This window comes from Musa acuminata, chromosome BXJ1-1 (assembly GCF_036884655.1).
Source record: "Musa acuminata AAA Group cultivar baxijiao chromosome BXJ1-1, Cavendish_Baxijiao_AAA, whole genome shotgun sequence".
In the NCBI taxonomy this organism is placed as follows: Eukaryota; Viridiplantae; Streptophyta; class Magnoliopsida; order Zingiberales; family Musaceae; genus Musa; species Musa acuminata.
In genome coordinates this window covers 406,498-422,888 of record NC_088327.1, presented here as the reverse complement: position 1 = coordinate 422,888, position 16,391 = coordinate 406,498, and the positions used below count along the sequence as shown (strand labels likewise).

Sequence of the window (16,391 nt, the reverse complement as noted above, 5' to 3'; positions counted from 1 at the left end):
TATCTTACATGTTAGCCGGATTAGATGATGTACCATCATACTGCCAAGGGAATATTATGTCTTGTCAAACGCAATTATTTCTGTGCACTGCTTGGCTTTCCTCTTTATTTTATCCAGCTTACTGTTTTGGGACACAAGTATCCTGTGACAGAATAATGACCATGAATGAATAGAATGCAACAAACACCATGTTGTTCTAGACCTGTTCATGTGCCCCCATCATGGATGGCCGCCGACCTCATTCGATCACTTAAACCTCGGGGTTGGTTAACATGTTAAACGCATCAAATCATGTTAAGTCTGCGCTGTAAGATCAGTGCTGGCTGCCACAAATGCAAAATGATTAACTACGCTGACAGTGTTATTCGTACAATGAAATGCATAATGATTAACATTTGCTGGGGCATGCTAGTGGGACCAGGTTGTCAGCTAATCACATGCCAGGGAATCATGGGACCCATGAAGCCAAACGGCTATGTGATCAGCAGGCCTGGCATGTGAGTCGGATCGGGTAGATTTGCATCAGAGGGGATCGGTGAAGTCTCTATTCTTCTTGGGATCTACCCATCACGATTCACCCAAGTCCTTCTAGTCCTCTATAAGGATCACCTCTCTCTCTCTCTCGTATCCTCCTCCTCCTCCTCATCTCAGCTCTCACTGCAGAGCCTCATCTCCCACCCCCCCAACCCCTCTCTCCCTCGCGATATGGATAGGTGGCTCTCTATGTAGTCTTCCACAGCTTTCTTGAACGGCAGTCATCTTCCCATGGTGCATGTCTCAGTTGCAGTTCAATAAAGCTGTGGGAAATTACATAGAGAGGCCAATGGATCAGCAAAGACGCGGCAACACCGATGCTCTCGTCTCTGTCTCAGGCACACCAAAGGTTAGTGTTTCCGCTGCATGTAACTCGACTGCAGAAGCTACATCGCTTGGTTTCATTAATCTGCCACAAAGACATTGCTGCTGTGTGTGTGATAGACAGGCCGAGTCTCGTGTTGCTTGTGCTTGTTTGTTTGGTTCTGAGGGTATGCTGTTGGGCACCAGATGATGGAAGAAAGCATGGCTTCGTGACGTGATATCAAGCCAGGCTTTTTCTTCTGCCTCACCTTTCTCGTCCTTGTTCTCCGTGATGATACTTTTGAAGAAACCCAACCCTATAAGAGTAAATTTAGTGTACAAGCACCATAAGAAAAACTAGCCAATTGTAGTCGGTCAGAAACAGGTGCATGCAGTGCCTGGCGCCAGCCCCTGTTCATGACAAGAAATCTCTGAAAGAGGAGCTGTGGCTAATTCAAAAAGAACTGTTAAATCAGAATCCATCGACTGCAAGTTTCATCTTCCCATAAAATAAAATCTGTGATATCCATTCATTTTCTCTTTCCATTGTTCCAGCGAAGAGGAGCAGTTATTTTGTCCTTCTTCCAAATACTATTTGTGTTATCTAAACAAGTCACCACTAGAATCGATAGATAGTACAGAAGCTTACAAGATTCATGAGTATCCATCGGGCTGTAATTTAGAATCATGCATCGTGATCATTAATGGTCTCAACTCCGAAGGAACTTCAAAGCTATAAAAGCATTTGGGGCAAAGTATTCTTCTTCCACTTGACTTGTGTCAAAGTGGCAAACTGTTGATGTCAAGTTTTGGTGAGAATTTAAGCAATCAAACATGTTCTGTGAAGCATTTCATACGACAAAAAGAGAACTAATGGCAGTCATCAATTTCTTATCATAAATTAGGCTTCATCGACATCACAAGTAAAGTCTTTTATTAGGCATTTGATGATCAGAAATCACACGACACATCAAAGATCTGCCGGCTGGTAGAAAGCAACTGAAAACTATCTACGAGTTTAAATCTTGACATGTTCTCTAGTATCCATTTACCTCGGATAAACGTTTTCACATCTTCAAACTGCAGAAATCTTGTTGAGTTCATGACCGCAAAGCATGAACACCATTAAGATTTCATCTGAGTATGCGTGGAGGTTTCGAAATGACTGCACTCGGAAGATTTTGCAAGGTTACAATCTTCTTCTGTGAACTCCTTATTTCTTGCAACAATCGTAACTCTTTTTGTCATGTAGTTATAAGCAGTGGGATCATGTAATTAGCAGTAACCTTATGGCAATTGTATTATATAAAGGCCAAAGGAAGCAACATAATTGGGCTCGCAAGGATGCAACTATTTGATCCTGTTTGAATTCTACATATCATTTACGATGATTAGAAATCAGCAAACAATCATTCACAGGAGGGAGAACAGATAGCAAACTCGACACGATATAAACTTGCATATACCAATCAGGCAATTGCTGGTTGTGGTTACAGCTTATAGAAGAGATCTGTCACAGACTCGTCCGGAAGAGTTTGTCTGAAAGATGGAGGAAGAAGATTCACCAAAGGTCAAGAGAAATACAAGTCAGGGAGACGAGAAGAAACACAAATCTACAGTACTGAATCCATCACTCCTGCAGAGTGCGCAAGCTCAATAATTCTGTGGCCTCTATTACTAGCTGTTGTTCCACAGACATCGATGGCGATGGTAGGGCATGGAGATCTCTAGAAAACACAAGCGCTGACAAAGCACCTAGAGAGACATGGATTATATGATTCGAGCAGAGCAAAATGACAGAGAGAAGACAATGCAGAAACTACAGGTTAGCGTGACAGAGGTACTGCGGCAGCAGACACAACGAGGACCGAAACGATTCCACTTGGGGATGAGAGCAAACCACGCAGCTACCTCCGTGCAAGAACAGCATAAAACTTTCTCGTTCTCATCAGTTTCATCTCGACTCTCTCTTCACCGTTTAGGTACGTGCGTGTCTGCGGCGTGCAAGCGTGCATGATCTCATCCCACTCACCGCACGCAAAAGCTTGGGAAATCTGATCCATTTCCGTCAGTCTCCATCGACAGACTCGAGCATCTATCTGTCTTTTATGATCCCATTCATCCTAAATTATATCGACACATATCTTAATCCGATTTAGATGGTCTTCAGAAGAATGGCGTTTTGGAGTTGGATCCTCTCCAATTCCACTTCTAATATCAATCCTCCAAGCCACGCACCACAGCCGTCGACTGATGCGGAGCCTACCTAATTCGAGGCGGGCCCACCTGCCACTAGTTGGATCGAGCCCAACCATAATGTTAAGCCCAGGCCCGACCATCGTGGAACGTTCATATAAATAGCAGCATTTGAGGGGCTTAATTGTAAGGTATGAGGGACTGATATGTAAAAAAGCACCTCTTCGATTTGTTGGGAGTTTTGGGGGATCATTATACTATAAACGTGGGTGGAAAGAAGGAGGAGAAGGAGAAGAGGGAAAGACCAGAGCGAGGACAGTTCGGTGGTGTCGCCTCGCCTCGCCTCGCCGCGCCTCTTGGAGGCTGCTTCCAGCTCTTCCTTCTCGATCCGATCTCATCAGCCTCGTCTCCATCTCTACCATCGAGGCGCGATCCGCCCTTTTTCCTCCCGCAGGGCACCTCCGATTCGAGCGGCGATGGCCAAGAACAGTCCCCCGAAGCACCGCCACGATGGGACCTCCCCGCTGCCCCTCGGTATGGACTGGAGCCCTCCCCCGAAACGTTGGGTACGTGCGCCTCCTCCTCATCCTCCCTCGATCTCAGCTCCCTGTTACGTGGTAGATGCGGCCGATGATAAAATTCTGGGTTTCCCGTGTGAATCTTGTTCCCGATTGGGCGAGTTCGAGCTTTCGGTTAGGGTTTGGTGATTTGTGTTAATTTTGTTGTTGAAGATTTGGATCCTGGCGATGCTTTACTTTGAGGTAGGGTTCGAATCAGGATCATGCATTTTACACTGAAATTTGGGGTTTTCCTACGCTGGATGAATGTTATATTAGACGATCAAAATGTGATTCCGTTCTGTTAGTTAAAACTTCATTCAAAGTTTTGTTGTTGAAGTTTGAATCTCGCCTTTGCTTGCGCGCCAGGTTAAGTGGAAGCTGATGACATATTCAGGTCATGCTTATAGGTAATTTAGTGATTCTGCTTATAAGTGATTTAGTGATTCTGGATCAAGGACCAAGGGGGCATAAATATATATTTAAACTAAGGGGGCATATATCGGTTTCTTTGTTTTGTTTTTATTTCCACGATCATCATCATTGGTCATTGTTTCAATGGTCAATCTGCTTTTTCACTAGTGTTTAGTAAACTTAGTAAAAAAAAATTGGAGTGATTTTTAATCATCTTGAATTGGAAATGTTTGTGCTCATCAGCTAATATGGTGGTCCACTTGTTGCAGGCGGTAAAAGGATCAATTTATCTAAAACTGTATATGTGTTAGTCTTTAGGAAAGATTTGGATTGTAACTTCTAACAAGTAGCATCAAGATTATAAATTAAAGAGAAGGAGAAAGCACACTCAAAATAAGTGGAAGCCTTCACCAATATAATGAACACAAGGTTCTTGGGAGTGAAAAAACCACCCCATCTGCTTCTAAGCACAGATCCTGCAACTGTTTTGAGTCCTACTACATCTAACTCTTTTTAATTTTCTTAAATTGCATAGGAAAATGCTCTAACCAGTTCAGCCTCACATTAACTTTTGTTTTGTTCTGTCTCTTATGGTTGAAACATCCAAAGTGTACCTCAACTTTACGCTAAAATATCTTTAGGAATATGTTCAAATCGAATTGAAAAATCGAGCCAAACCGAAACCGAACCAGTCCAAACTGGTTCGGTCCGAACTGGTTCACTAATGGTTTGGTCTTGAAGGTTATAAACGGTTCTAGTTTGGGCGTACCCTTTTTTGGTTTGATTAACCGGTTTGAACCGAACCGAACCTATTTTAATTTAAAAGATATCAATCCGGTTGAGTTTATTATCCTAAGCCCTTAATTGGTTCAAACTAATTAATCAAACCAGTCCAAAGGTTCAATTTTACAAATGACGTAGGCTCAATTTCACAAATCTTATCATGTCACTTGAATTAGATCAAGATTTTGGTTCGATTCAATCGAATTGAATTGGTTCATTTGAAAAATATATATTTTAAATTACTTGAAATTACAAACTGGTTAATCGAACTTGATAAACCGATTTTGAGTCAGTTCGATTAGATAGGTCCGAATTGGTTTGGGTTCCGACTTCGAACTACCTTACTTTAACCGAACCAAACTGAAAAAATAGTTCGGTTCGAACTGGTTTGAACACCCCTGAGTATCTTTATTCTTCTCCTATAGCATTTTATACATCACTTCATAAATATCTCAAATTTCAAGTGTTGAACCTTATCTAAATAGGAGGTCATATTGAATATACCACCGAGAAAAATCTTAATCTCCATTCTAGCTGAAACTGGCTTGAATTTCTTTTGGAAAACATGCAAGATAGTTTCTCCACATGTAAGATTTGCATTTCATATTGATATTCTTCTACTTTAAAATGCCTAATCATCATTTAGTTCCTTTGCGAGTTGCAGGATGGAAGAAATACTATCTGGCCACATGACCCTCAAACTGGTTGGAGTTACTGTGTTATGATTCCTTCTTGGATCGTTCAGACAGAACCTGGAGGAACCCATGAAAGCTTCTTGAATCCTATTGTTGTAATAATCTTCCTTTGCCTTATCAATTTTCCTACACCTCTTAAACATGTATAATTTACTCTTAGGTGTCAAATAGATGTAATTGCTAGGTACAAGACTTTCTAAAAAAATGTATTGTCGTGAAAACAAATGGAATGATGATTGATTTAACATCTAAGAATGGAACTTCTATCTTTGTATCATGCCGTGCAACTCTTCATTTTATCATATTTCTAGTAGTGAAGTGTTATCTTTTATAAAAGATGTAGTGATGCATGCCTTTTTGGTGATAATGACTTGTAAACATGATTATTGTATTTGTTACCTCCTGTATATAAACTGCAGGAAATTATGGTTACTAAAATGATATTTAGGACTGATTAGTGTGATCTAGCTCGATAAATTGCATTTTTCGTGCTTTAAATTTTGCAGTTCTACATTTATACCCAACTTTGATTGACAACTATTCTGAATTAGCACTGAATGCAAGAGTAAGCTGTGTTGAGTGGAGTGGAGGTGTGATTTTTAAGTGTTTCATTGAATTATTACTTTTATACGGATATGATGCACATGCATTTTGCAAGTATTTCTGACAGACTGCTGATACTGAAAATTGCAATTTGATTCTTGGCACAGGATATAATGAAATTAATTAAATTTGAACTAAATGAAACTAGGTTTCAGCATATCTGTAATTGGAGAAAAGGAATCAATCTAGAAAATCTTCTAGCAGACAATTTTGATGGATGTTTGACTATTGTTCCATATTTATGTAGCTTGGGGTGTCCTATAGCTGTGGCCAGTCTTTTTTATTTTTTGTACCTCCAACAGAAGTTGCATTTATTTGTTGCTGCTTCCTGTACACAAATTGAGCAGTTGTCAGCACTACTACTCTATGAATTCTGTGGTTATGATCCAATTCTCTGTCAGCATATGGCAGTTCAGGGATAAAAAACTTGAAACACTGGTGATATATTTAATGCCTAAACTTGTAGGACTTCAAGTTAGATGAGGCTTGAGACGTATAGGGTCCTAAGACATGAGGAGTCTATTAATTCAAATGCCATTTATCACTAATTTCTGTTGACATTTTTCGGAGATATTGAAGAACATTATCCAATATGTTCAACGTGCCCTGATTTATCTATGAAGATCTAGGACCAAGAATGTTCTTGGCACCTTTCTGGCACTTCCAGAGAGATGGTAGAGCAATAACCTTTCTTAATTTGTTTTTTAGGTTGGTCTAACATAAATATAGGCATTGCAATGTCAAGAGATGACTTTTGGTCATCCTGTTCGCCTTGAACTTGGATCTTCTTTGCCTTGTGGAAATGTTGAGAGAACTGTTACTTATGGCCCCTCCCTTTTTATCTCAATTGCTAAATTCCTTTGTGTGTCCGGGAGATACGAATAGCTTTTTTATGCCCACAGGAGACAGAAATAACACACAGAGTCATCATATTATTTCTTGGTTATATCACACAATGTAACATCTGATACTTCATCTTAAGCTACTTTAATTTCAATTTTTGGTCTATAGTTATATTCTAACATTAGATTGAGTAGGCATATGAGAGCAGGGTAGACTTGCTTCTTGAAGTTATTTTACATGCCCTTTTCAATTAAAAGTATTTGTAAAAGAATTAAGAAGCTAGAGACAACATGAACTACTGTAGATGAAAATCTTGACCGAGGAACTTCAAGAGCTTAATCTGAGGAAGTTTTTGAAGGAATGGTAAGAAAATAATGATTTTTGAGGTTCATTCAAAGGAACATCAACAGTGTTGGAGTCGTGCAAATATATATTGTGACACACAAATGCTACTAGGAAACATAGCTATCACAAATGAGAATCCACATAGAGTTGGAAATGTTTACTGTATGGAGGGAGCTTGATGAATGTGTTACAACACATTGTTGGCATGTGCTCATTAGAAGTGCTCTATCTATGCATTTGGGTCAGATTTATTATTTTACTATATCTCTCATTTGAAACTATGTGCTTTGATTGGGAAAATTCTTTTTCCTCTTCTCATCTCTTTACCATAATCGTGGTTTTGTTATTTGCTTTCCATGAACACATTTTAAAGCTGAATAGGAAGTGCTCTTTTTAAGTTGGTGCTGCTTATACAAAATGGAGTAGGAATATGACAGAAAGTGCGTCCTTGATATGTGCAAACAAAAGCAAGAAGGACCTACTTTCATCATATTTGCTTAACAAAAAGCAAATGAGAACTAGCATTGGAAGATAGGCTGTAAACATTTTGTTATTTGTTATGCTTGTAACTCACCTACCTGGAGAGAGTTGGTAGATTTTGCAGAATATATACTGGTTTGGGGTGAAGTCTTAAGTGTCTGTAGAATCTCCACAGTTACTCTATGTCTTCATTCCAGATTTACTTTGCTAATCCAAATGCCATTAGGAAGTGGCCATTAATTACCGCAACTTCAATGAAATATAGGAGAGGCTTTATGCAAAGTAGTGGATGAGAGATGATTACCACTCATAAATTGTTGCTTACGATGATGTAGTGTCAAATTCTGTGGTTGAGGACATTATGACTCGGCATGCAGTGTTAGTCATCCTACATACAAAGACTAGATTTGCTTTTTCTGGTCTTGCTTGGGCTGCCTGCAAATGTTGGTCTTCCCACAGAACTGTAAGCTTCATGTGAGAATTTTTGGTATCCTTTGTTACTTCTGCTTATCTTCTCGTTACCTCATTGTAATATACTAGTCATACTGTCTTTAATTAAGTGCATCATTGAATATGCTAATTTGTAGTACCCTACAAGAATTTGCTGTAGAGTTTGAATGTGAAAGATAGAGTGATCTATCTTGTGCATTTCTAATGTGCTGTGATAAGTTTTGTTGTCTATTCTCAGTTGAAGGCTTGTGCTATATTATCTGATAATATTTTAAACTTTTTTTGAGGATAAGTCCTCTTTGTTTGCTATTTGATGTGTTAAATTTAGCAGACCTTTTTTATGTTTTAATTCTTGGATTTGCTTTTAACATTATTAAAGGGCAGTTTTACAGGATTCATGTGGGTATACAATCTCCAGAAGGCATCAGCACCAGCCATGGACTACTACGAAGATTCAGTGACTTCTTGAAGTTATATTCTGCTGTATGATAAATTTTATTTTCACCATCTGATGACAATGATTACTGTGCTTTCTTATTTGGTTCTTCATTTTCTGTCCAAACATGTAGTTTCTTTTATGAACTATGGCGATTGCACCAACAGTAAGTTACATATATTAATTAAGGAACACACTTGAGGGTTGTTAACAATATGCAAGATTTTGTAAGAAAATACATGGGAGCACTCGACTATTAAATCAATCATATACCAAACATACTGTAGGTGCAATGGTAGAAGGCAATTCATAAGGTGGCATTATAACTGAAGGATAAAGTTTGCAAGATACTTCCTAATTCTAGACATCTGAGGAGTGGGTGTAACATCAATGATGCTGTTTATAATGAAAAGTTCCAGGTTTTTTTTCATTTTACTGCCATTTTTTTCTAGAAAGTTTGCTTGAGAACAGACATTGGATTCAATTTTTCAAATAATGGAAGGCAATTCATAAGCTGGCATTGTCATTGAAGGCATTAACATCTGCAAGATGTTTTCCATCTCAGGAAATCTAAGGAGTAAGGAGCGTGACTGTCATGCCAATGCTGCTGTTTATTATGAGAAAATGCATGTAATTTTATCTTACAGTTATTTTGCTTGTGAAAAATTTGCTGGAACTATTCAATAGCACAAGACATGTACCACCTACATAGTTTGCATTTAAGCCGTGCAAGATAATTACCATGTTTACAGCTGCCTGCTGATTTCTCTTGCTTTAATAAATTCTCTGATATTGATAATCATTGTTATGTTTGTGAGAGAAACTTCTTCATACGCTATTTTCACGGGGAGATTTAGTATGGATTTCATGTTGCTTTTAGATTAGGGTTTATTTATTTATGTTGTCATTTATGCAGCTTAAGAAGACATTTCCTAGAAGAGATATTCCTGCAGCCCCACCAAAGCATGCATTTTTGAGAATAAATGCCAGCCGGATGCTTCTAGAAGAGGTATAATATTATTTCGAAATGATGCTTTTTTTGTTATGTTGGATTCTGTTAGTTTTGTTAAAACTGACAGTTCATAAACTACAATTTCATCCATATTTGTCTCTGTTAGTGGTGTCATTATTTGTGTCTTACTACAAGTCTAGAACTATAATCATTCGTCTCTCGTTCTATTTTCTCTACTTTGATACATAAAAGAGTGTTTTTGTTACTGTTGTATCTCTTTCTTAGTTATGCATAGACTGGCAGAACAGAGGTAACCTTTTGAAGTACGAGGCTAAACAATATTTGTGTTAGTTGAAATTATTTATAGGCACAGTACAAGCAACAAAATGAAGTCTGCACTCTGAATTAGAATTGTCCACTCTACTAGTTTTAGCATAGAAGAATATTCTGTGCTGACACATGGGCTGACTTTGGCAGTGACCAGAAAACCAAAAAAAGAAAAGAAATAAAAAAACCCTTTTTCAGCATGCTTCTCTACAACAGAGAAGGAGAAGTGAGGGGAGGGAACAGACTAAGAGTAGAGGTAGAGATAAAAAATCATGGGCATATCCGTGGCATGTGAGCATCCTCCTCAACCTGTCTTTACCTCGGCATGCCTTCGTCCGGTGTTCCCTTTCTTTTGTAGAAAGTCCTTAGTTGTGGTTATGAGGTCCGAGGATGAACCTTCCTTAATCCAGACCTATGGGTACTCTAATTCCTTGTGAAGTGGCTTCATCTTGTCGTTAGGGAGATCAACTCATCCAATGGCTATAAAGATACTCCATTAAGCACATTTTTTTCTATTCAGTTGTCCATTAAAAATCATTCGGCTTTAAAAACGTTTTTTAACCTTTTGACCTATATTGGTATCCTCCACCTTCTGTGAGGATAATCATCCTTGGCAGTTCCATTATCTGGTAATAATGAAGAAAATTATGACATAAAATGGAAGATCTTCAGCTGGTCAAAGAGGCCTCCCTTGTGGAGTAGATGATGATGAGATTCAGATGTATTATTATTAGTCCTCTTACTTCTAGAAGAAAAACTGGACCTTTTGTTTTGGCCCCAAATGCCTCTGGTGGCCAACTTGGTAGATTAAAAAAGAGGCAATTCTACATGTTTATGGTAGAACCGAGAAGCCCATGTAGCTCTTTTGTATCTCTTTTGTTTATGTTTCTGGTCCAATGACTATAGATATGTCTTGTACTGTCTCTTCTTTGGTCTGTTATGTCCTTCTGGAGCTTTTGTTTGTCAGCTTCAATTTATCTTGCTGCACTGGAAATGGACTTATTGAGATCAGTGTTGTTAATGAGATCTAGGTGTTTCAGGCGCATTGACTCCAGTCCCGAACCAAATCTAGTTTGATTTGAACCTAATCGAACCAATTGGTTTGGCTTAATCAACTAAGAGGCTCAAAACCTTGTTAGTGATAATTAATTCTTGTTAGTTAACTTTTGTTAACAATTGTTAATAATTGAGTTATTTAATGCTTTATAGATGGTTAAACTTATGTAATTCAATGTTTTAGTGGTATTCTTTTGAACATAAAATGATATGAAAGCCACGTATTGTTGGATTTTTTATTTAATGGTTGACTTTATCCTTAATTGTATTTTATATAATTTTTATATTGGTGAACATCTGGCTTCGCTTGGGTGATCACCTAGGTGCTCACTAATACTGCAGATACAATTTGTTGTTGTTTTAAAAATTGAATAGTAGTTTTTCTTCAGGATAATCATAATCAGAAAGGGTTTAGTTTGGGCCTGAAGTAAAATGCTAGGTTTCCTCCTTTGCTTCAGTTTTTCTTTTGGAGTTCATTTTCCTACTAGGTTATCTTAAATCAGATACCTTTCTTGCAGAGAAGGCGTGCTCTGGAAGAATGGATGGGAAAGTTACTCTCTGACATAGAGTTCTCTAGAAGTGCACTAGTGGCAGGTTTTCTTGAGCTAGAAGTTGCTGCAAGATCAGGTATGTCTTTCCACCTCTATGTTTCCTGGTGTCTATTTAACATGCATGCTTTTATAATCTGTTTGTTGTTGTGTTTGATTCAAGATGAAATATTCTTTGTTTTTGGTGCACTTTTATAAGTGAGCTAATTTGTCACCTTGATTTACACTTACGTTCTGCTCACTCGTTTTCATCTTCAGCATTTCAGTATGCGAATAATCATCCTACAGAACCAAGTTCAACAGATTCTACTGCTGCACCCTCTTTAATTCCTGCTAGACCTAGTTCAAGTGCTTCTGTTGCTGATTGTTCGAAAATTGCATCGAAGTCTCATACAGTTGCGGCAAAGTCTCCCTCCATGCCATCAGATATCTGTAGTGACAATGCAGATGAAACATCAGACCTTGAAACTCCAAGAAAAGGAAAGATTCGAGAATTTAATACTAGCACTGAAGATCTGACATTTCATGATGTTAATAATGGCATTTTAGGTGAATCATTTCTGGATCAACCCGAAGATTTCATTAAAACTAAGTTAAACCAAAGAAGGGGGTACCTTGTTTCCGAGAGAGATATGACTGGTGGAAGCACTTTCAGAGACAGAGTAGAGTCCATATCATCAGATCATGACCATGATAAACTCTATGGTCATGCTCGAAGGCTCTCTTCTGAAAGCATTGGGAGTGATATAAGTTCTATAAGAGGCAGTGAACTATCATTCACGGGTGCCACCAATTCACTTTGGGACGGTTCCCTCGATGTCCCTGTTGGTGCTGAAATTTCAAATGCCATGGATGCTTTTGCTGGCTTGGGGACACAATCTCTTGATAATGCACAAATTGTCCTTCCAATTGATCAAAGGCATAAATTGAATAGAGTTCTCCTCACTATGCAACGAAGGTTAGGAACAGCAAAAACTGATATGGAGGATCTTATAGCACGATTGAATCAAGAAATGGCTGTGAAAGAATATCTGACGACAAAGGTGCATCTCTGGCCATTACTTTAGTCTATCTTCCTTTTATATTTGGGTGATGAGGTTTAATTTTGACTGACATTTTGCAATAAGTATGATAAATTAGTTGTCAGTGCATTTCTGTGGAACCAAATACAACTCTTGAATTAACACCAAGTCACTTTTTCATTATCTTTGTTAGATGTCATTTCATCATCAGTATCTGTATCTTTGGTTGCAGGTCAAGGATTTAGAGGTTGAACTGGAAGCCACTGAACAGAAAGGTAAAGAAAATTTGCAGCAAGCTGTCTTTATTGAAAGAGAAAGAGTGACCCAAATGCAATGGGATATGGATGAACTACGTAGAAAGTGTTCAGAGATGGAATCAAAACTCAAGCTTGAACAAGTGTGGTTTTCTCTGAAATTTGTTAATGTTGCATGATGCTATTCATTTGAATTTAATCCCTCTATTTTGGTTTCACTTCTTGCAGAATGAAAAAAGTCGTGCAGAATTGGATAAGATGACTGCTAGTGATGAAAAAAAATTGTTGCTGCAGGAGCTAGGTAGTAAACAGGAAGAATTACTGAACATGCGAAAGCACCTAGAAGAACAAGAATCGAAATCAAAAGCTGATATCAAAGTCCTCGTCAAGGAAGTGAAGTTCCTTAGGAAATCTCAAGCAGAGCTCAAGGAATTGATGAATCAAACTTTAAAAGAGAAGTCAGAGTTAGAGGTAGTGTGCTTGAAATTCCCTTTACAATTGACAGGCTAGAAGTCAATTTTCGTTCATTAAGAATAGTGTTTGACCTGCATAACGCATGTACCGGTAGATGGCACTTCATACTTGCCCGTCAGTTTAACATTGATGTCTTGACTTCCTCAATCTCCAAAGAAGAAAGTCGACACTAAGAGAGAACCTAATGTTTAAATTTCTAATAGAACAACAGTTGTTGTAGAGAAAATTCATAAGAAAATGTATAAGGTCACAACCAATGTTGGCACTAGGCATTTCTACACGGTTTTGTTGTACTACATCATGGAATCCACTTTAGGTAGTTGTCTCAGATGCAAGAGTAAAAAATGTATACAATTGATCGTTAATCTTAGCTTTTTAGGACCATTGTGAAAACATTTTCCTCCTATGTCCTTTTTTTTTTCTCTAAGCCACCTGATCGTACTTCATTGCTCTGGTGAGTGATATATATACAAGTCCTTTAACAATTGTGTAACTATGAGTACCTTTTTCCATGCAAGCTGATAAATGACAACTTTCGGTTGATTACGGTTTTCTGGGGTACATGAGTGTTGGGGTCCTTTTCAAGTTAAATATGCTTGTTACCTGTGAGTTAGTGTTCTTTTTGAGTTAAATATGCTTATTGTTACTTGTAAATTGGATCCGATGACTTGTTGGTCTTAGTCCCTTTGTCTCCAATTAGGAAATTGGCATGATTGATTAGCCATTTTTAGTCCCAGCACAGGTATTTTGTGGTTTTATGGCTGAATTATGTTGTAATAAATCTTTTGTCCGGTCAATGCATCAGTTCTCTCCAGTCAATGAGCAATCATTTGTTCTGTGGTGAACACCTTACAAGGGTTGCTCACAATGCATTCTTTTTCTTTTTCTCTTGTTATAATCCATGGGCCAAAATGTTTCTCTTTATATCTAATTAAATGCATTACACTACTCACATCGCAAACTTGAGATGCTCTTAAGCTGGTATTACCTTTCAATTAAGGTAGAAGAATTCAGCATCCAAGGCTGATCCATTCTAGCACTCTTTTTGCTGCTCTTTGATGTCCCTATTCTGAACTTATCCTTTATAAACAGACATCTCATGTTTCTTCTCTGTTTTCTTTTTCTAGTTTGGTGTCAAAGATTTCTTGTAAATTGAACTTCCAGAATCTACTGGGTCTTGACCATCCACCTTAATCTCTTTCTGTTATCCATTTAAAATGATATCGAAAATTTTTGATTGTATTCTTTTGATTAATTTGGTCTGCAGTGTATAATTTGTCTGGTTATTTGGTTCAGGAAGCTGATCATAGAAATACACTACATCTAATTGTGGTTACTTTTATTTGGTATCAATATTACTTTAGTTCCGGTAAAGTTATTTTTACTTGGTTTTATTATTCACCTAGTCCTTTATTGTCTGCCTTACACTTTTGCCTCTTGTTGAACCAGGGATTTCTTCATAAAGAAAAGCAAAAATGGTCAAATGCAAAATCAGCAAGCAAAAATCTTCTTCATGAATGCAGAGTTCTTCGTGATCGGCTGCAAGAATGCAGTGTTAATTTTCTTGCAGACGAGGAAGACAAGTTCACTATTAGCCCTTCGTCACTCTCTGATGCTTTAGATCTCCTGGCAACTTCAGATAATCGGATAGGTCTCCTCCTTGCTGAGGTATCTTTTCATTATCATATAAAATTGTCTTCTTGCTAGTTCTTTAATGTGATCGTTTGTCTAAATATGCATTGTACAGATTTAAATGTTTTGGTGTTGATAGATAAAACTCTTTATTTGGATGATTTTTTATTTATATTTAGCAAGTGAATACTGGTAACTCATTCTTGTCCAGGCTCAACTACTTGCAAGGAATGATGAAGAGGCTTGCATTGATGATGATGATGCTCAAACTAGTGAATTTTCTGGTTCTGGGATTGCGTCAAATGGCGATAACCCAATGAGAGCAGACGACAACGACGACGAGATGAGAAATATACTTACTGATATGTTCATAGACAATGCGAGATTAAGGAAACAAGTAAATTCAGTTATTCGATGTGCCTTGAATACAGTTATAAAACCAGAGAGAGAAGAAAGCAACGAAGTTTCCTCCAGAAAGACTGTTCTCAACCGATTCTTGGAGAGATGAGTGAACATAGTGTGGATGCTCTAATTAACGCCTCATCCATGTTCCGTGCGCTGTATATTTCGACCACATGATGTATTTATTTGAGGGGAAGTGTAGTTTTCTACATGGTGAAGATATGAGCTGCTTTGTGTTCACGATTTCATCCATGGTATAATAAGTTGATGAGTGAAATGTGTTAAGAGAGAGAGAGAGAGAGAGAGAGAGAGAGAGAGGGAGGGGGGGATACGTATATCTCGCAGAAGGCCGGTTGGACTCCTTTTATGTTCCATAAAATTTTGAATAAGGAAAATCAATGGATGCAAGTGATCTTTGAATTCCATTACGAATGCAATGTTGTATATTTTATAAAGAATTTGAGTAATTTTTTTATTAATTTATTAAGTTACAGAGGGCATCTATGATGATTTGGTAGCAGCTGTATGATTATAGCATGGAGCAATCATTATTGTTATATCATTAAATAAAATAATAAAATGTCCTGATTTTGAACTCTTTCAAATTGATTGCCCTATCCAAACATGGGATGACTAGTGCTTGAGTTTTGGAGGAGGTGAAGAAGTGCTTCAGTTTTGTTTTGGTTTTTAATGACGTTTTCTGGTAGTAAAAAGATGATACCATACGATTTATTTTAGCGATCGTTACTGTATTTGATTTATTTTTGCTAGCATCTCTCTCTCTCTCTCTCTTTTGTATTCTCCTGTTTGATTTAGAAACAATAAGTTGGCAGTACAGGGACGAACCAAAAGGATTCTCCTGTTTGACTTAGAGACAATAAGTTGAGAAACAGTCCAAGGATGAACCGAAAGGTTCTTATTATCATCTTTAAATATATCAATCATGTGTACCATATCGAAGATGCTAGTAAATGAAACTAGGAATGAGAAACTTGGAACTCGGTAGTGTTTTCCGGTAAGCACACAGTTGAGATCTCAGCATCAATATCTAACCCAGAAGAAGCAAAAACCAGGTGGAGGGAGGG

The 16,391-nt window shown here is 37.9% G+C and overlaps 1 protein-coding gene across 3 annotated transcripts; it reads left to right on the top strand.

Annotated features, from left to right (window-relative positions):
• The first annotated feature begins 3,278 nt into the window (after nucleotides 1-3,278).
• LOC135673003 (PX domain-containing protein EREL1-like) lies at nucleotides 3,279-15,734 on the top strand. Of its 3 annotated transcripts, none has more exons than XM_065181752.1 (10): nucleotides 3,279-3,599; nucleotides 5,452-5,577; nucleotides 8,588-8,686; nucleotides 9,556-9,648; nucleotides 11,493-11,601; nucleotides 11,781-12,565; nucleotides 12,777-12,941; nucleotides 13,093-13,269; nucleotides 14,722-14,940; nucleotides 15,116-15,734. In XM_065181752.1, exons 1-10 carry the CDS (start codon nucleotides 3,510-3,512, stop codon nucleotides 15,410-15,412), a joined length of 2,160 nt encoding a protein of 719 aa, XP_065037824.1. In that variant the 5' UTR covers nucleotides 3,279-3,509; the 3' UTR covers nucleotides 15,413-15,734. The 3 variants fall into 3 exon arrangements, with proteins under 3 accessions (XP_065037824.1, XP_065037757.1, XP_065037903.1); XM_065181685.1 differs by having other exon boundaries at nucleotides 3,280-3,599; nucleotides 13,027-13,269; XM_065181831.1 differs by lacking the exons at nucleotides 3,279-3,599; nucleotides 5,452-5,577 and adding an exon at nucleotides 9,205-9,269 and having other exon boundaries at nucleotides 8,615-8,686; nucleotides 13,027-13,269.
• The last annotated feature ends 657 nt before the right edge of the window (nucleotides 15,735-16,391 follow it).

Bases quoted from the DNA above. Each gene is read 5' to 3' on its own strand.
- LOC135673003 (XM_065181685.1), top strand. From the start codon at position 3,510: ATGGCCAAGAACAGTCCCCCGAAGCACCGCCACGATGGGACCTCCCCG. The intron at 12,566-12,776 runs GTGCATCTCTGG...CTTTGGTTGCAG, and splicing joins AAGAATATCTGACGACAAAG to GTCAAGGATTTAGAGGTTGA. The intron at 13,270-14,721 runs GTAGTGTGCTTG...TTGTTGAACCAG, and splicing joins AAGAGAAGTCAGAGTTAGAG to GGATTTCTTCATAAAGAAAA.